At 42.7% G+C, this 17,506-nt stretch overlaps 1 protein-coding gene across 3 annotated transcripts in view; it reads right to left on the bottom strand.

Annotated features, from left to right (window-relative positions):
• The window catches only part of CHN1 (chimerin 1), a 33,043-nt gene extending 15,670 nt beyond the window's left edge, over nt 1-17,373 (bottom strand). For all 3 annotated transcript variants that reach the window (XM_009576182.1, XM_009576181.1, XM_009576180.1), the window contains exons 1-2: nt 17,077-17,373; nt 3,258-3,342 (exon numbers count right to left, since the gene is read on the bottom strand). In XM_009576182.1, coding sequence (XP_009574477.1) covers nt 3,258-3,342; nt 17,077-17,328 — 337 coding nt within the window. In that variant the 5' untranslated portion in view covers nt 17,329-17,373. The remainder of the gene's footprint in view (nt 1-3,257; nt 3,343-17,076) is intronic.
• Between the last annotated feature and the right edge of the window lie 133 nt (nt 17,374-17,506).

Below are 17,506 nucleotides of genomic sequence, written 5' to 3' on the forward strand. Positions count from 1 at the left end.
TTTTTCCTCCTGCTCCTCCTTCTCTCTTCTGAAATGGATGACACTTATCTTTGTTGTCCTGACTGTCCCATACTTCTCTTCTTGCATGTTTTTGTGCTTCTGCAGAGTAGAGGATTTAAAATGGTTGAGAGTAGCCCATGCAGTAATCCATTTGTATTTGTTAAACTTATCACTTCTGTACAGCAAATAGAGTCCTCCTGAGATGTGCAACTGCTATAAAAAGCAAATGCTTTAAAAAGTATAAAATTACATATGATCAGTGCAGTTTTGCTCATAGGTATCTTCAATAAAATGATTATACAGACCACAAAACAGATTTTGTGGATTTCCCTGAAGTGGCATTGAACCCCATTTGAATGCAAGTGGGCTGCCTCCTGCTAAAAGCTGTAATTTTTTTTGAAGTACGAACCTATTCTGAAAAGCAATGGCCTCATGTGGCTCCTTGTTTACTGTGCCTCATTGTTTCCATATTAAAATGGCCCAGTTCAGAAGCAAAATGACCACTTTAAAAAAAAAAAAAACAGAACACCAAAACCCGCTAAGACCCCTCCACTGTATCTGTGCACCTCTGACGTGCCTCCGACATGCCCAGATCTGTACAGCTTCTGGCTCTGACGGCTCGTATAGCCTCAGCTGACAGGAGCAGGTAGACACTGCTGCAGATGAGGCACAGAAAGAAACTGCGAAGCTCAACTGTTTGGATGAAACAACACAGGACTAAAACAAATTAAAAAATCCAGCCAAATGAACTCTCACCAAACAAACAACATTCCAACCCCACAACACAGGCTAAGCCCTCCTCTGCTGATTTGCAAAACAACAAAACAAAACCCAAAGCAAAAAATCCTACTGTGAATAGCTGTTTCTTACCTAGTTCCCATTTTTATTCTTGCCGATGTCCTATACATCGCTCCACCACAGCAGCTCCGCTACCTGAGGACATGAACCCTTAGCTTAAGTCAGCGCAAGGCAGACCGCGGAACTGCTGAGCCTGTCCTGCCATGTCCATCTCTGGGGGGCTCTGCCTGGAGTCCCTCTCCCCTACCCAGCCGCTGCTTTCTATGAAATTTGTGAGAATAAAATCATCTGGGACGCCCCTAGTTCTCTGTCAGCTATCGCTGAGGTTGGCTGGTGGCTAAATGCTAGCCTTGTGGCGAGGGGAGGGCAAGCAAGGTGGGTTGGCTGCAACCCATGCCCTCGGGAAAGCCCGACTCTCCTGCTCCTCAACCCCAAGCAAGCCACATTGCGGACACCAGACCTGCCAGGCTGAGGAAGCGCTGCTCGGCAGCCTCGCCACCGCACGGCTCCTCACCTGCTCCTCCCTGCACCCCGGCTGCACGTCAGCAGCTCGCCTGGTCGTGCCCAACGACCCTGAGCATGGCCCAAGAAACCTCAGCCTCCCCCTGCCCCAACCCCTTGCTGATGCTTCAGCAAGCAAGTGCAGTCATACAACGTGGGATTTTAAAATATAAATAAGATCATAAAAATTACTTACATCGAAGCTACCGACACCGATGTGAAACCCTACACAAGACAGAAAGCCCTAATTATAGTTTCTGAACCTATGAAGTCATCTAATACACATATGTTCCTCCACACTGCAAGGAGGAAAAAAAGACGACATGCAGTACTTATTACCATCCCCATAAGGAGGAAATAAAAGCAGACTTTGGATGTTTTTGGAAACTCATAATTTAGAAAAATCTGCATAAAACCAAAAAATCAGCTCTACTTTAGTTACAAAAAAAAAAAAAAAGGCAGTACAAAATCATAACACTTTGGGTTTAATTCTAAAAGCAGTATTATCTGTTCATTCCAGTGCCATGTAGCATTGCGAGCCTTCATACTGTTCGTTTTTATTGATTTTCTGGATCAAAGCTACTTAACATAAATCTGAAAATACTTGGTATTTCTCCTAAATGCCAAAACTGAGGAATCTACCTCACACAAGGAAGGAAGATGGCACACTTACTGGCTCATGTGTCATCAAAAAATGAACACTGTAATCAGAAAACAATTCAAGAACAAAATCAGGCTTCCTCTTTCTCTTCTAGCACTGTATAACCTGTGCAAAATCAACAGCAGTAAAAAGTAGTAACAACATTCATAAGCGAAGGACATGGCTGCAACCCTAAATACTTACTAGGGGAACACTTAGGGAAAATACTGAGAAAGAAAATGCCGTTTTTACATAATCATCACTTAAAACAGAGCTGCACACTCTAATACATCCTGGACAGTGCAGAGTCTCTTGGTAAGGACAGAATATTGCATTCAAATAATTACAGGAGAAGGATTTTAAAATATTTCAATCACACTGGCTATAAATTATTTTTACATTATTTTGCAGTTCTGTGATAAAAAGCCATCTTATTTGCTTGAGACAGGATTTCAGAAAGCTTTAGACAGAGCAGATTTTCTTAAATTAGCTTGAAAATTCAGTTTCCAGGGCAACATATGCAGGTCTTCATACATCAACATTTCTTTGCACCACTTTTATAAATGTGGTTGCCTGCTAGAATGTCATAAAATACTTTTTAAATACAGTAAACTATTTTGATCACTTTGATCCTTTTTGCCTTTGAAAAAAGCTGACTGTCCTTTCTTTTCAGAAGAATCATATCAATAAAACTGTCAAATTGTTTTACGTCGGAGAGGCTTTATCCCAGAAATGCCTGCAGTGACACCCATGCGTGTAATACATGTCTACCAGCACCTGAATGTTTATGTAACATTTCAGTACGCATCGCCTATTCATCATCCCTTTTCTTACTTTCTTAAAGTAGGAGACGTGACTTACGGTCTGTGGCACATTGGGAGTCTGCTGGCTTATATGTAAAGTTAACCTGAATGCCTGTTTCACAGCAGCAGTGTGAAATTTGCTGATCACCCACCTTGCACATCAAGACCCTCAGTGAGTTTCTCACACCTACTAATACATACAAGTGTTATAAAAGAAACAAAGCTAACAACACATCTATCTATTTTCTCCTCCATTCTGAAAGGGGGAAAAAATAAATCCCTTAATTATCATTTCCCCTCAGTGAGCGCTTTAGAGGTGCTCTGCATCGCTGCAGTGATGTTAGTGAAACAGGTACCTGAAACCATCAGCAGTAGAGTGGATACGTTTCCTTCTTCGATTTTAAGAGGGGCCAGATCAGACCCTTGCCACGCAGTATTATCGGTGGAGCAGGCAGCACGTTAAATTGTTACAACATTAGGGCTGTCTTAGGAAAAGAAGACTGAATGACTGTTACCTGCACATTTTACTCCCTGAGCAATGAGGCCCCACATAAAGTTGGCGCAGTATTCACACCAGTGCGGGCCCCTGAACGTGTGCACCTGGAAGACAGCAGCAGAAAGGAAAATTACAGAAAATGACCCAATTATTTCACAGACATCAATATCAATGTGTCTAAACAAGGCAGAATTCCTCTTCTTCGAAGGCACCACATGCAGTTGCTGGAAGCTTCCCTTTATCACCGCAGGAAAGAAAGAAATATAAGAAAGATTTAACCGCCAAGACTCTTGCAGACCTATGGGAAACGGGAGCTCTCCATACCGAGCCGTCCGGAGCAGCAGAACCGGGTCTGGGGGGTCTGCTCCCAGACCATGTGGGGTAGAGGAGCGATGGCAGGTCGCAGTCCTTCTCCCGCCTCCCTCTCGGCATCCCTCCGTCTGGGCAGGATTTTAGCCACGAGGCGAGGCTTTTGCAGCGACTGTGCAAGAGTTCACCCCTCAATTTAAAACATCTTCTGCTTTGCCCTCCCCTCATAAGGTACTGTGTGAAATGCATAGGGGGCTGCAAGATTTCGCCTCGGGTGGAGAGAGTCCTGCCAGGCAAAAATACCAGTGCTACACAGAAATACTGCAAACGCACTTAGGGGCTTTCCAGTTTAGAGTAACTCTAAAAGGAAATTATTCTCTTCAGACTAATGCTAGATATTGAAAATCCAAATAAATCTAGTAAATGGAAACAAGAATCCACTGAACCAGGAAAAAAATTCAAAGCTAAGGAAGAAAAAAACCAATGCTGCTTTCAATCCTGGCTCACATGCTTGTTACAAATCCTGCAGCCACCATTAGCTGCTTCTGATTTTATTCTGATAAAGTCCCTGCTGAAGGAAACCACAGGTTTCTTTGCAGAAAAATTAATTACTTCCTTAGCCAGTGTAAAAGGCTTCGAGCCTCTACATAGAATAGACAGGCTGACAAAAAAAAAAAAATCAGCAACTGGTGATCATAAAGAAATGAAATTTGTAGTGAAATGTAATAAAAATGCTTTAGGCTTAAGTCACTCAGTTCTCCAGAGCTGAGCTCCATACTGAGCGGGTATGAGAGCAGGCAGTAACCTGACGCACGTGCACTGCCCGGTCGGATCAGCGTGGAGCAGCAGAGAGAAGGAGCTGGCCGAAACGCGCGTGCCTGACATCCACACAGGGCTCTGGTTACAAACAGCAAAACACGAAGTGGCCTGACTGAGGTGGTGAGCAGCCCCTGTGCCGCTGATTTAACTAGCAGCTGGATCCCGGGCGACACTTACCTCAAACAAGTGACAACCCCGAGCAGCACCCAGCAATTCAGACCACGTTTCGGTTTTGGCTACGGGAAGGTGTGCAGCCTCCTGGGCGCTTGCTGCCCACGAAGCAGCAGTGAGGTAGATCGCTGTATTAGTCTGGAAAGTTACTCTAGAATTCACCAAGTAATTCACAGGTGCATCTGTGCTAAGCTAGGCTTATAATCGCCTCTAGCTCTGTGCTGCTGAGCATCCCTGGAGGCAGTGTAAAGGTGTGAAGCGCCATGTTCTCCCAGCGCTGGCACAGGCTGCCTCCCGCCCGCCATGCTAGGTGCCGTCCGCACCTGCTCCCACGCACCTTTTGAAGGTGCGATGTGCTCCACGAGCCCCCTTCTCCCTACAGCTCCAGCTGACTTCTACAGCAAACGATGACAAGACTGTCGGCAGCTGTAGTCTCCATTTTCTTTTCTCCTCCCACCACAAAGAGATTTTTCACACCTTCCTCTCCGTTACCCACCTGCACTACCCACATCCTCTTGGCTTTCTTCCTCAGCCTTGTGTTTTTTTCTAGGTCTTTGGCAGCTTTCCCTTCCAAGAATAAGCACATTCTAATATTCTCAAGCAAAACGCTGTGCTTTAATGCCTGCAGGACTAACAGAACTTTTTCAGGGGGAAAAAGAAAAGCTTCTTTTCAGTCACCATCTTTTTTTTTTGTCAAAGGAGCATTGCCCCCAAAACACTTATTTAAAATATTTGTCAAAATTTCTGTTGAGGAAAATGGGGAAAAAAAAACCCAACACCAGCTCAAAAGTTTGAGCAAAAAATAATCTTTTTTCAGAATCCTTTTCAGTTTTATAAGAGTTTTGTTTTTTTTTTTTAGTATCTCTGATTGTAAAGGAGGGAGAATTTTGTCTTGTTCCTTGAAATGCTGACATTTTGACTCCTTTCTTCAGGCAGAACAAGAACAAATTCCGACACATTAATATTTCTTGCTAAATAAAAAGAATTACACTATCCTGTTCTTCTCCACTTGCTGATTTCAATTCATCAAATTCACTGAACGTGCCATTTGCTGAGGCGTTTCTAATGCTTTCCCTGGATTATGGGGTCCTATTCTGGCCTCTCCAGGGCCGTCTCCAGTGCCGATACTCACCAAACCTCAGGTGCCCAATCTCTACTGGGCTGTTGTTTCAGCAGCAGACATCCCTCCTTCTTGGCATCTTGCTCCCTACCATGGTCTGCACGTTTCCACCTCCTCTTGACTCTCCCTAGGAACTCTTCTGCAGGGTCTACCACATCCCAAATCTGCCACTCCAACCTTTTGCTTCCCTTCATTTATAGTTTTATTTTATTATGATGATTTTTTTAATGAGCTCAGTTTCTCTCATGTTTCTAATAACAATTATCCACCTAGATACAAAAATAAATTACCTTTCTGCTACAGCCAGTTCCCCTGACGTTATCCTGGCCCTCAGCTCACCCATCAGAGAATTTTACATGACTCATCAACTTAAAAATGACAAGGACAAAACAGACTTTCCTCTTCCCTACCAACACTGCATGTATTGGTCACCCTTCACAAGATCAAGATTGATTTTGCCCTTCAGGATCATTGTCTCAGCATCATTAGCACTGTTCTCTCGTCCCATGTGTCCAGGCTTCATCCCAATACTGAAATGCCTTTCCATATCATCAGTTAAGAAATTAACTTCTCTGGTAGAAGATTTATCCAGAGCCTGCTCAGCTTTACACTGCCCCATCCAAATTACTCTTTCTTATCCATTATTCTGATTGCAAACTCAAAACAAATTAAAAGCTGAGGGTAGGTTTTTCTATGTTCCATAATGCTCTACCTTGCTTCGTCCTTTATCTGACATGGAATAGGGAGGTTCTCTGGCAATATTAATTAAGAGGCCCAAAGGCTGTAGTGTCCTTCCGTCCCCGGTGCACACAACCCCGCAGGATCAGCTCTGAAGCCTCTTTTGGGGTTTCTAAGCGGTGCTGTCCTTCCCAGAGCTCAGTGGTGCCGGAGTGTTAATCTTCCCACTACCATGGAGCAGAACTGGATGTCTAACCCTGTGCTGGTCTGAATACACACCATCTCTGGAAATTAAATCAGACACTGTAAGTGATGCCAGAAAATAGCAAAAAATTGGTCTTCTGAGGTCAGAACAGCCTCTAATCCTGTTTCAACCTGCAGAGTGGGACCTGGCAGCATGCTAAAAAGAAACGCTTGCATCCCTTTGCTAGTTCCAGAGCCAGCACCTGCAAACAATACTGCATTTATTATATGACCCTGTTTAATATAGCATTCTGATTTTTATATTTAGTTCCCCATTCTAAAAATCTGCCAAGCGACTTGCTTGTTTGCAAAACTAAAACATGCTTTGCAGAAAAATTTCTGAAAACATACCCAGCAGAATCCCAGAGATCCTGACTTAAATTACAAGGGGTTTCTTTCCCCTTATAAAAAGAGCATCTGCCATACGCAGATTTTACTGTCTTATAAAATGTGAGAGAGCAGGATTGCCAACTGTGGCTTTATATCTCCCAACCTCTCCATTCTCACTACCGCCCCAAAAATCTTTTTCTCTTTCTTTCCATAAGGCTTCAACTGTGAGCGATTTTTTAAGCATGTGGAAAAAGGGTGAGCAGGAGAGCAAGATAAGCTGTTTTTAATCTTAATTTGTAAAATTCCAGGGGAAATACTCAATTTAAAAGATAAATCTAGATTATTTTAAAGGAAAATACCTGCTCCAAAAACTAGATAAAATCCTACTACTGAGCTGTCCTGCAAGTCTGAGGTAAGAGGAGAGCCTCACCTTGGGCTTACACCTAGGCATTTCTATTGTGAACTCTCCCGCAACATCAGCAAGGTACAATAAACATTTAACTGCTGTGATCTTATGTAGGAAGACAGTTTTTTGCTTAGGCTTGAAAGACATTTTCTTATACACAGGGAAACATAGCTTAACTCCTGTGATTATTAACTGTAAGTGTTATGGAATTTCATTTATTTTTGTTTTGCATTTAATTAAAATATTTCTTAGAAAAAGAAACAAAGTTTTAGGAGAACCAAATAAAAAATGATCCGGTGGCTCTGACAACAGATTTTACCACAAGCTGGGAACTCCTCAAGCAGATCTCCCACCATTATTTCTCAGGCTCTATAAAGGTCACTGTTGAAGTCAGTTACCCGTGTATCTCCTAACTCCACTTATTTTTTACGCTTTCGGTTTTTACTAGGCAGTTGTTCAGCTAGCCTTGATTGCTATCTGAAAACCAAGCATGAGCCAGCAGATAATTAGTATTTGTAACTGGGAGACTTACATTACATCACTTGTCAAGGCAGGGAGGAAGAGAATGAGGAAATATCAGCAAAGCGCTGTGCAAACATGGTGTGAAAGAACACGACGGATCAGCAAAGCCATTCCTGGGAAAAAAGCAAGGCTAGATCTGATAAACTATGGATATGCGAAATCAAGACCAAACACAGAAAACTGAAGTCTTTGTGACAGTGTACAAAAAAGCCTTCCCTGTTGAGAGGCTGCTGCCATGGTCTCCCTGGACGCCCGCTCCATCAGGACCCCTGCTCCGTACGGAGCAGCGTAGTTTCTTCCGTGGCCCTCCACACTGAACTGCTGGTGAGAATACTGGGTTTTGGAAAATCCAGGCACTACCATCTGTGTTGGGATGAAATATATCAACTTGAAAAAGGGTGGAAGAAACCACTGCTGATCTACCCTTTTGGGCTACCAGAGTCCTGCACTCTGGGTAGAAGCCTTGTTGGTGCTCGGGGAGGAGACCAAGCCGATGGGGACTGAATAAATGGTACACATCCAGCATTTGTACTGCTTGGTGCTCCAAAGGTACAGTTCTGCAGGGTATACTGTATTTCAAAGAAATTCCCAAGGATGACGGGACACTGCTGATGAAGTCTGTCAGCTCAGTGGTCCTAGCTGATTTGCAATTCCGTCAACTGAATTTTGCCTGTTGGGACTCTACCAAGCTTTTAATTGGATATGGAAGACATCGTAAGTCTCAATTAAAACGATGAACTCAACCTGTATTATTAATGTCTGTCTTCCCTGTCACAGTCGATTTTATCAGGCACTGAGTGTATCCATGTGTCCTGGTTTTGGCTGGGATAGAGTTAATGTTCTTCCTAGTAGCTGGTATAGTGCTGTGTTTTGGATTTAGGATGAGAATAGTGTTGATAACACACTGATATTTTAGTTGTGGCTGAGCAGTGCTTACACTAAGCCAAGGACTTTTCAGGTTCTCAAATTGCCGTGCCAGCGAGCAGGCTGGGGGTGTACAAGGAGCTGGGAGGGGACACAGCTGGGACAGCTGACCCCAACTGACCAAAGGGATATTCCAGACCATATGACGTCATGCTCAGCATATAAAGCTGGGGGAAGAAGAAGGAAGGGGGGAGACGTTCGGAGTGATGGCGTTTGTCTTCCCAAGTAACCGTTATGCATGCTGGCGCCCTGCTTTCCTGGAGATGGCTGAACACCTGCCTGCTGATGGGAAGTAGTGAATGAATTCCTTGTTTTGCTTTGCTTGAGTGTGCGGCTTTTGTTTTACTTATTGAAGTGCCTTTATCTCAACCCACGAGTTTTCTCATTTTCACTCTTCCAGTTCTCTCCCCCATCCCACCGGGGGGGGAGTGAGCGAGCAGCTGTGTGGTGCTTAGTTGCCGGCTGGGATTAAACCACGACACCATGTTGGCACGCAACAGGCATGCCCTTTTCATCCATCCCTGGTCCAGGCAGAGATTGCCTGGATGTGAAGAGTACAGAGATAACAGTGAGAAAGTCAATTGACTCAACTATCAGTTTGGGCAATGATTCAATTTAATCATTGCATATATTACAATGATTAGATAGTGCCTCTAAAACAAGGGTCTCAAGCACTCCCAATATTCCAGTACATGATATTCCTCCTGTGAGGCAAATATTACTGCTGATGAGTAATCTAAGAAGCAAAAAGACTGCCATGACAACCCACACGGCAGAGCTGTATCTGCAAGATAATCGCTTTCATGCAAAGGTGTAACAGAAATGACAGTAACTGAGACCATTGGAACATACCTTCTCCAAAACGAGAGCTGACTTTGCCTAGACCAGCTGGGATGTTAACGGTGGGGAGCCAGTCTGGGACCACCCCAATGACTTTGTCCAGCAGCTCTTGAGAGGAGAGATGCTGGCTGAATGCTGCATGGTTCAGAGCGTGGAGTATAAATAGCATCGTTACTGCCAGTGGGTACACTGACACGAACGTTAAGCAGGCAAACCTTCCTCCAGGTCCTCACCCACTCGGAGCCAGAAGCGCTGTCATGTCTTGTTTACTTTCTGGTTTGTGCTGATCATGTCAGCAGAGATGGGAACAACTGGAAATTGCAGTTAGGTTGTCCTGCTTTTTTTGCTTATAAATTCAGTGAAAATGGCCACCTTTCTTTCAGGATGGAATAGCAGATTTTCTTTAAATTGGTATCTAGAAACTGGAACACTGTCCATTTTATTCCAGGCCCAAGTTACTTGATACCTGTATCCATGCAAAAAATTCTGAAACTAGAGGTGAAAACTGAATAAAATCCTTAAAATTAAAATTGTATATATACACATACTATATACACTATATGTAATGATGTAAATATATATGTAATGATGTAAATAGATTACAAAACCCTAAGAGATTCCTAAAGAAACGCTTTTGCAATGATGCTAAGGCTAATTTGGAGGAAAAGCTGTTGATGATGAGAAAGCATGACCTGCGCTACATGCTCCTTGAGGCAAACTCCCAGTCCTCCCCAGCAGAGCATTTCTAAGCTTCACCACAGACATGAGCTGGTCCGTTCTTGGGGCTGTCCACATGGAAGACTCACAGGATCCACATCTGGGGACTAATAAAACTACTGATGTGATGGGAAGGAATTACAGCTTCAATAAATTAAGGATTTAGAAAAAACGTTTTGTTTTTTTGGGGGGTTTTGTTTTTTTTAAAAACAGAGGCAAAGCTTGAATTCAGGGACTAGCACTAAGAAACCAGAAAGCGTTAAATAATACTGTGCTGTTTGAAATCTGCTTTGGAAAAGCCCTGGCTTTTCCAAAAAAGTAAAAGTAACATTAAATAAATACCTTAGGAGACTAAAATCCATCAATGCCTGAAAGTTTTTCTGGCTTGAACTGTCTTATAATGCACTATGAGTTTCAGAAGCAACAACATAGAGCTGATGAGATCTTCTCAGAAATTTTGTGGAAGTTTTTCTCCAGTTTTGTTCTCCAGATATCCCTGCCTTTGAACATTTTTTTCCCTCAAGTACTAGGACTCTAAAAGAAACATCAAATTTCCTGAGGTTTTCTTATCAGAGACTCTCCCTGGGGACTGTGCTAGAGGCACCCAGCTCCTTTTCTGAATATTCATTTGAGTGCAGTGACTCACTTAAAGATGTTTTGACAATATGTTCAGTGCCAGGTCCGTACCTAATAAAAAATCAGCATCCTCTTTTCAGTGGAGCTAGACCCCAAATCGGCATCTGCCCCAGTTTTTAGAAGATCAGAAATAAAAACGAGTTCATGTTAGAAGTCACAGAAAAATGGCTCTGCTTAATATAGTAAGAGTTTGTTATAGTTTCTGGTCTTTTCGCAGTATTTCTTCTGCACTTTCCATCTCCTCATTTCCCAGTATTTAGGCACGGCTTTGCTGAGCAGCTCTTGTTAGAATAATAAGATTTAGCATGGAAGCTATTTGCTATGACTTTTTACACTAGCAAAGCACCTAGCACAGATGCAATTACACTGGTAAAATCTGGGCCAGGGCCAGGTTAGCTTATTTGTTTCAAAGAAGCAGTACACATTTCACCGGCTGAGTAATTCTTGTTAAAATCAGCAGCCTCTCCATTAAAGAGATGCTTGAGTCTGTCTATACTGGCAAAGCCTTTCCAGTAGAGACTGGTCCTCACCTGAGTCCTCACTTTTGTGCACATTTAAGGCTATATTCTATCCCCAGTTATTTCTGGAAAAGCACGATGTCTCTGCTCTGGAGCTCCTCGTTGGGCCTTTCAAATGGTTCACCCTCAAAGAGAAAGCCAGGACGTTGCTTCAGTCAAGGAGGGAGATGAAGAATCTCAACAAACAAGACTCATTAGCATCTCTGCTGACTTGGCTTAAGCAACCGTGGAAAAACATCTCTCCTCTCTGGAAGAAGTGTTGGCTTGAAAGGGAATTATGTTCTGAATGTTCATCGATTCACCAAGCAGCCTTGCAACTGTTATTTATTACAATTAATTGACTCTGCAGTCTCAGGCATTAGTAAGGCATGACTAAGAAACAGCATGACAGTACCAAATACTGCACAGAAAGATAGCAAAAAAGTCTTCTGGGGACACATCTATTTTGTAAAGAGCAAGAGAGAAATGAGACAATATCCTAGGGAAAAATGATGCATGGAAACACAGATTTCAGTCCAGCTCTGACAGGCACGGACACCTTCTTGCTTCAGTGAAGCACCACAGCACTAATCTAGGCAGAAGACTGGTTTTATGCCTTGGACTATCGGCAGTTACGAAACACCTGCAGAGTGCTCTGCTGGCTCAAGTCATCAGGAGCCAGAGGTGTCTGAAGGAATATACATAACCAGCCAAGGGAGCTAAGAATTCCCGAGGGCCCATGAGTCACACAAGCTGGAGGCGAGTAAAGACCTTTAAGGTGTTTTGTCCAGGCTTATTTTAAATTTGCCAAGTGAAGGGGAGGTTATTGCACTGACTAACAAGTTTCACTACCCAGGAGATTTCTTGCTGTTAATCTCAAATTTTCCTTTTCCTCTTCCTTTTAAGCTATCATCCCATAACTCCCAGCTAATGCTCCTCTTCCATGACTGCCCTCCTTGCCATTAGCATTTTTCAAGCGTAGTTTTACTGTTTTCTCCAACCCCACACAAACAGCAGGCAAAGGAGCGAGGTCAGTGCCCAAGTCCAAAGCATGGCACCAGGTGGGGAGGAGGTGCAGAAGATGTTCCACGTCAGGTAGGGATGTACTCAGGGCAGAAGGTACCTCACTAGGCATATCTTTTTTTTTTTTTTTTTTTTTTAAGCAAAAAACTATGGGATGTAGGGGGGAGATACAGAGATGAGGAGGTGCAAAGAGGGAACGTCCGGAGGACTGAGCAAGGGGAATCCTGTGTGTTTAGTACCCTAACAAAACCTGCCTCACCAGAGAGAGAAGAGATGGGGTAGCCTTAAACCCAACTCAGATTCCCCTGCTGTGTAAGTCCTTTGGCCTAAAGCCCACCTCACACATCCCAACCCAGAGCTCCCCCTGAACGTTTCAATAACCAACCCAGAACGTTTCAATCCACATGGCACTTTGCCACAGACTCCTTTTCCCCTCAAATTTGATGTTCCTGCTGCTGCCTGAAGCTCCTCCTTCACCTGCCTGCCCAGGCGGTGCCCAGCTGCTTCCTCCCCTTAAAATTATTGAATAGATCAGATATCAGCTAGGTAAGAAATCGTATTTTAATTTACAAGCGATCACAGCTCCTGCATTTTGGGGACAAGATAAGCAAATACGAGATTTATAAGGGACAGCATTCTTCTTGGTAGAGTCCAGCTGTAGAATAAATTTATGGGAACAATCAGGTATAAATCTACACTGTCCACTTCTGTGAAATGTTACAGAACTTTCCCCTATGATAAAGCTTCTTTTTGTAAGAAGATAACACCACTGGCTTCAGCTACGCTTCTTATCAGCACTTCAAAGAGCCCCCCACAGATCTCTCAGAGCTTCCAAATAGAAGATGCTATTGTTCATCTACATTGGGTGGAAGAACGAACTTGACATCCATCACACACACACGTCCATATAGATATGTGTGTACCAGAGAGTGTGGGGAGATTTCTTCCCCATAATGGGTAAGAAACTGAAAGACAGGAAAAGCCTTTCTGTGAAAGAAGGTGCGGCTGAAATTTTGAGGATGGTGAAATGACTGTCCTGATTTGGTCTGATGATTCATTTTACAAGAGATCTCATTCGGTGTGCTGGATTTCAGAAAAGCAGAGTATACAGAGGGAAAGCAACAGAAATCAAATATGCAAATAGACAGACCCAATCAAGTTACACTCACAGTCCTAGCTCACCTTCAAATCCCATTATTCAATTAGAGCTAAATAATTAGAGCTGTGTCAAACAATGTAGATCTCTTTTAGCTGATATAATTAAATAAATAGGAAATGAATCTTTTATGTTAGATTTCTAGAGAGGAACACAGAAATATTAATTGAAAACTTTTTATAAATTAGAAAAAGCCCAAATACGCTTAAAAAATAAAATATTTTTAAAACCTAGCTCTCATCCTGAGAAATAGGCATTAAAAACTCAGTCAGATCTGACATTTATAAGTCATCATCCCTTTCTTTACTTAGGGAGATTAATTTAAGAGAATTCAGCCACTCTGTATTTGCATTTGAGATGTGCTCATGAGAGACCAGACCTCCCCAGTCAAGAGAATATTATGGAGCTGGAGGAGATCATTACAGGCCAGCTCTGCCAGCACAGCTCCCTGTCATCCCAGCTAGCCAGCCTGCTCACTTCAGGCAGGAGACAACTCACATTCCAGCAGATTTAAATAAGATTAAAACCTTTCAAAAACCCAGCCGTGTCAGCACTCCTAGCAGAACTGCCTTTACATTCTTCTTTCAAACAACCCTCGGAGAAAAACATAGATTAATGGATTTATTCAGGAGACCTCTTGACAATTTAAGAGTTAAAAGCAGCTTTTATGTTCACCCCTTCCCTAGGCATCTGCAGTCCTGTAAGGACCATCACTATGCTGCTTCTCTGCCACTGTGTTCCTCTACCTGAGCTTTGCCGGAGGAACAGAGTCTGAGGGTCCAAACTCCACCTGTGTCCTCACCTACCCACCCCACAGGGACAGGGGGTGCAGGGTCAGAGGGAAAACTGAGGTCTCCTAACCTGTGGCCAAGCCTCTCGGGCATTTGCTAACCCCAGCCCGCCTCTGGAGCGGCTGCTGCTCTCTTCTTCCCCTCTCCAAGACAACAGCGCTAGTTGTTGTGCATTAATGATATTCCCCTTCTCCTCCCTCCGCTGGGATGTTCCAGCATTTCCAGTACAAAAGGATTTCTGAGACCCCTTCACTTCTGCAACCAGCAATGTGACTGATCAAAGAAGCAGCCAGGAGAGGGTAAGGGGTCCCTGTCTGCTGCCTCGTGCCTGTACAATGAAGAGAAGATTAGCCGCAGAAGTACAAAGCAGCGTGCACCCTCCTTTTTGCTGGTGGAGCCTCTGGGGACAGCAGTCACTGTTGGTTAGCTGAACTATATAAATTTGTTTCATTTCTGGGTTGTTTTTTCTTGTTTTGTTTCAAAAGTCTAGGTTCAAGACTCTGGGACTGACATTTCCTTCCTTCCCACGTGGGTGGCACATTCGCTGCTTGGCAGGCAACCTAGGAGACTTCTGCAGACATTTTAAATGATGACGTCTACACACGTGAGAAGAAAAATTTGACAGATGCAAGGAATGATAAAAGAGAGAAGCGCATGAGCTAACGATGGCCATTCATTTCAGATCCATAACACAATAATTATGAAGGGCTTATGGTTATTTTTTTAAAAATGGGACAGCGGCCACATTTAATGCTCTTGAACGCCAGCAGCATTCCTTCAGCGGGTAGGTTGGTTGCTGCACACCCTTTAAGGGGTAAGAGGCTTGTTCCCTTCTGCTTTTTTATAGCAAAAATTATCTGTGTAAGGCGACTCCAATTTCACTGACTTGAGAAAAGAGTTACTTCTCAAAGTACACTTTTCTAGCAACTGTGTATATAAAGAAACTATAGTACAACTATTATAAAGAAAACAATCTGTGTGGAAAGTTTGTGCTGTAGCTATGACCTTGGACCAGACCTGCAGTTTGTTTTTGAAAAAACACTGGAAAACTCACAGCTTCCAAACTTTCCAGAAACAGTTTCTGGAAGAAAAACAAATAAACAAACCCAAACGAATGAAAATCAGGTTATCCGAGTATTTTCAAAACAGATGTGTTTCAGGCTGTTAAAAGAAAGCAACTAAGGAATACAGATGTGCGCAAAATTAAATACATATTATCCTACATATACTGTAATACATGGAAAATCGCTATCTGCTGGCACCTGCAAGAATTATCTTCAAACTCTAAGGAACAAATATAAGTTGCAAGACATTTCAGATCTTTAGGACACCTCAGGAGCCTGTGAAAAAATGTTCTGCATTTAACTGACAGCCAGCAGGATTATTTTATGCCAAGCATTCACATTAAATACTTTTTTATATAACATTTTGTACGTGGTTTTCAAATTCATGCTTCATTGAAGAACTCAAGTCAAACAAAACATCCTGATCATATAAAGTTTCCAATTTTAGTGATTATCTGAACTCAAAAGCCAGAAGGTGGTTTAAATAAAATCAGATGGACAACAGATAAATATACATATGTGCACGCACGTGTACATTCACACATGCACATGCGTGTGATAGAAACCAAAACTGAAAATGAGAGACAATTAACATCCTTATAGCATCAGATGCCTGTATTATATTAATGATTTCCCCTTCTCCTAAAATAAATAAAAGCAAAAGCTACCTGGGGGGAAAAAACCACACATTAAAGATAAAATCTGGGCTTCAGGTACTATATATGAAGTTTGTACCGTCATCTACAGGAATTCAGTATAACATCAATTCATTTAGTCTTACAAATAAAGACTGCCTATTATGCAATGCATTTGACTGCCAAAAGGTTAAATTACTGAATCCTTACTGAACACTTATTACAGATACAGACACAGAACATGCATATGTTGTATTGACATGTATCTCTCTTACTAAAGAGCATCGTTTATTTAAAATAATTAAAGCAATAATTAGAAGCTACATAGAAGACTAAGTAAATTTTATTAAAACACAAGGTAGTTGCTAATGCCAGCAGCTCCAATAGTCTCATGGTATAAGCCATGCTGCTTTCAACACACTCAATTCATTAACAGAGGAGAAAAGCCAGAACTAAGGGAAATGCAGACCATCTGCTCCATCCAGATGCAGTAGAACATGCTTCTTACCTCCAAAGCTATTTACCAGTGACAAACGGAGATAAGATCAGTTTAATCCTCTAATCACAGATCTAGAAGATTTGTTGGCATCATATCATCGTAGGTAAAACTGAACTACACTCACTCGAATTGAAAGAAAACTTTGCCAGTTTTTCTCGCCTTCAGCATCTCTCTCGGTATAAGACAATTCTAAATAAAAGAGATAACCTAGGTACGGCAAATATTATTGAAACAAACACATGCACACAAGCGGTCAACAACAAAATCCTCGTTCTTCTGCTGATACGTTCTAAAGACGTCTAATTGATTTAACCGGCAATGAGATTTAATTGAAGCATTTATGTTCCCAGAAAGTCATAGTGTGCATATATATTATTTCCTTGCAACACGGGACCCATTTCAAAATAAAAACTATAGCCCCCGTGCCTTAAAAACAAATAAGCAGCATAATTTCTTACCTTGAAGTTATGAATCTTCTCGTATTTTGGAATATGTTCATTTTCTTTCAGAGTTGCTCTTCTGACAAGTGATGTCAACTGTGAATAAGCAAAGAGTTTAAGAGGTTGCCAGATTGTCACAGATGACTTCTGAGTACCCAGTTTCATCCCCAAGGCTGCTATCAATAAATCTTGTTGACGGCTCTCCTGCTTCGAGTTGTGCACCGCAGACTTATTCGCTTTGTGCCCCGGCCAGGACTCTCTGGACGGCATTTTGGAGCTGACGGGAAGGAGGAACAGCCCCCCGGACCGATCCGCGCCCTGTGCCTATCAGACCCGACGCGAAAAACCGAGAAGGACCATTTCGGGAACCTAAACTGCTCGGGAGGGCGGCGCGGCCATGGCAGGGCACTTGTTCACCGCGCGGCTAACTCAGCGAGGCGGGCTCCCC

Source organism: Fulmarus glacialis, unplaced genomic scaffold, assembly GCF_000690835.1.
Source record: "Fulmarus glacialis isolate BGI_N327 unplaced genomic scaffold, ASM69083v1 scaffold17864, whole genome shotgun sequence".
Taxonomy (NCBI): Eukaryota; Metazoa; Chordata; class Aves; order Procellariiformes; family Procellariidae; genus Fulmarus; species Fulmarus glacialis.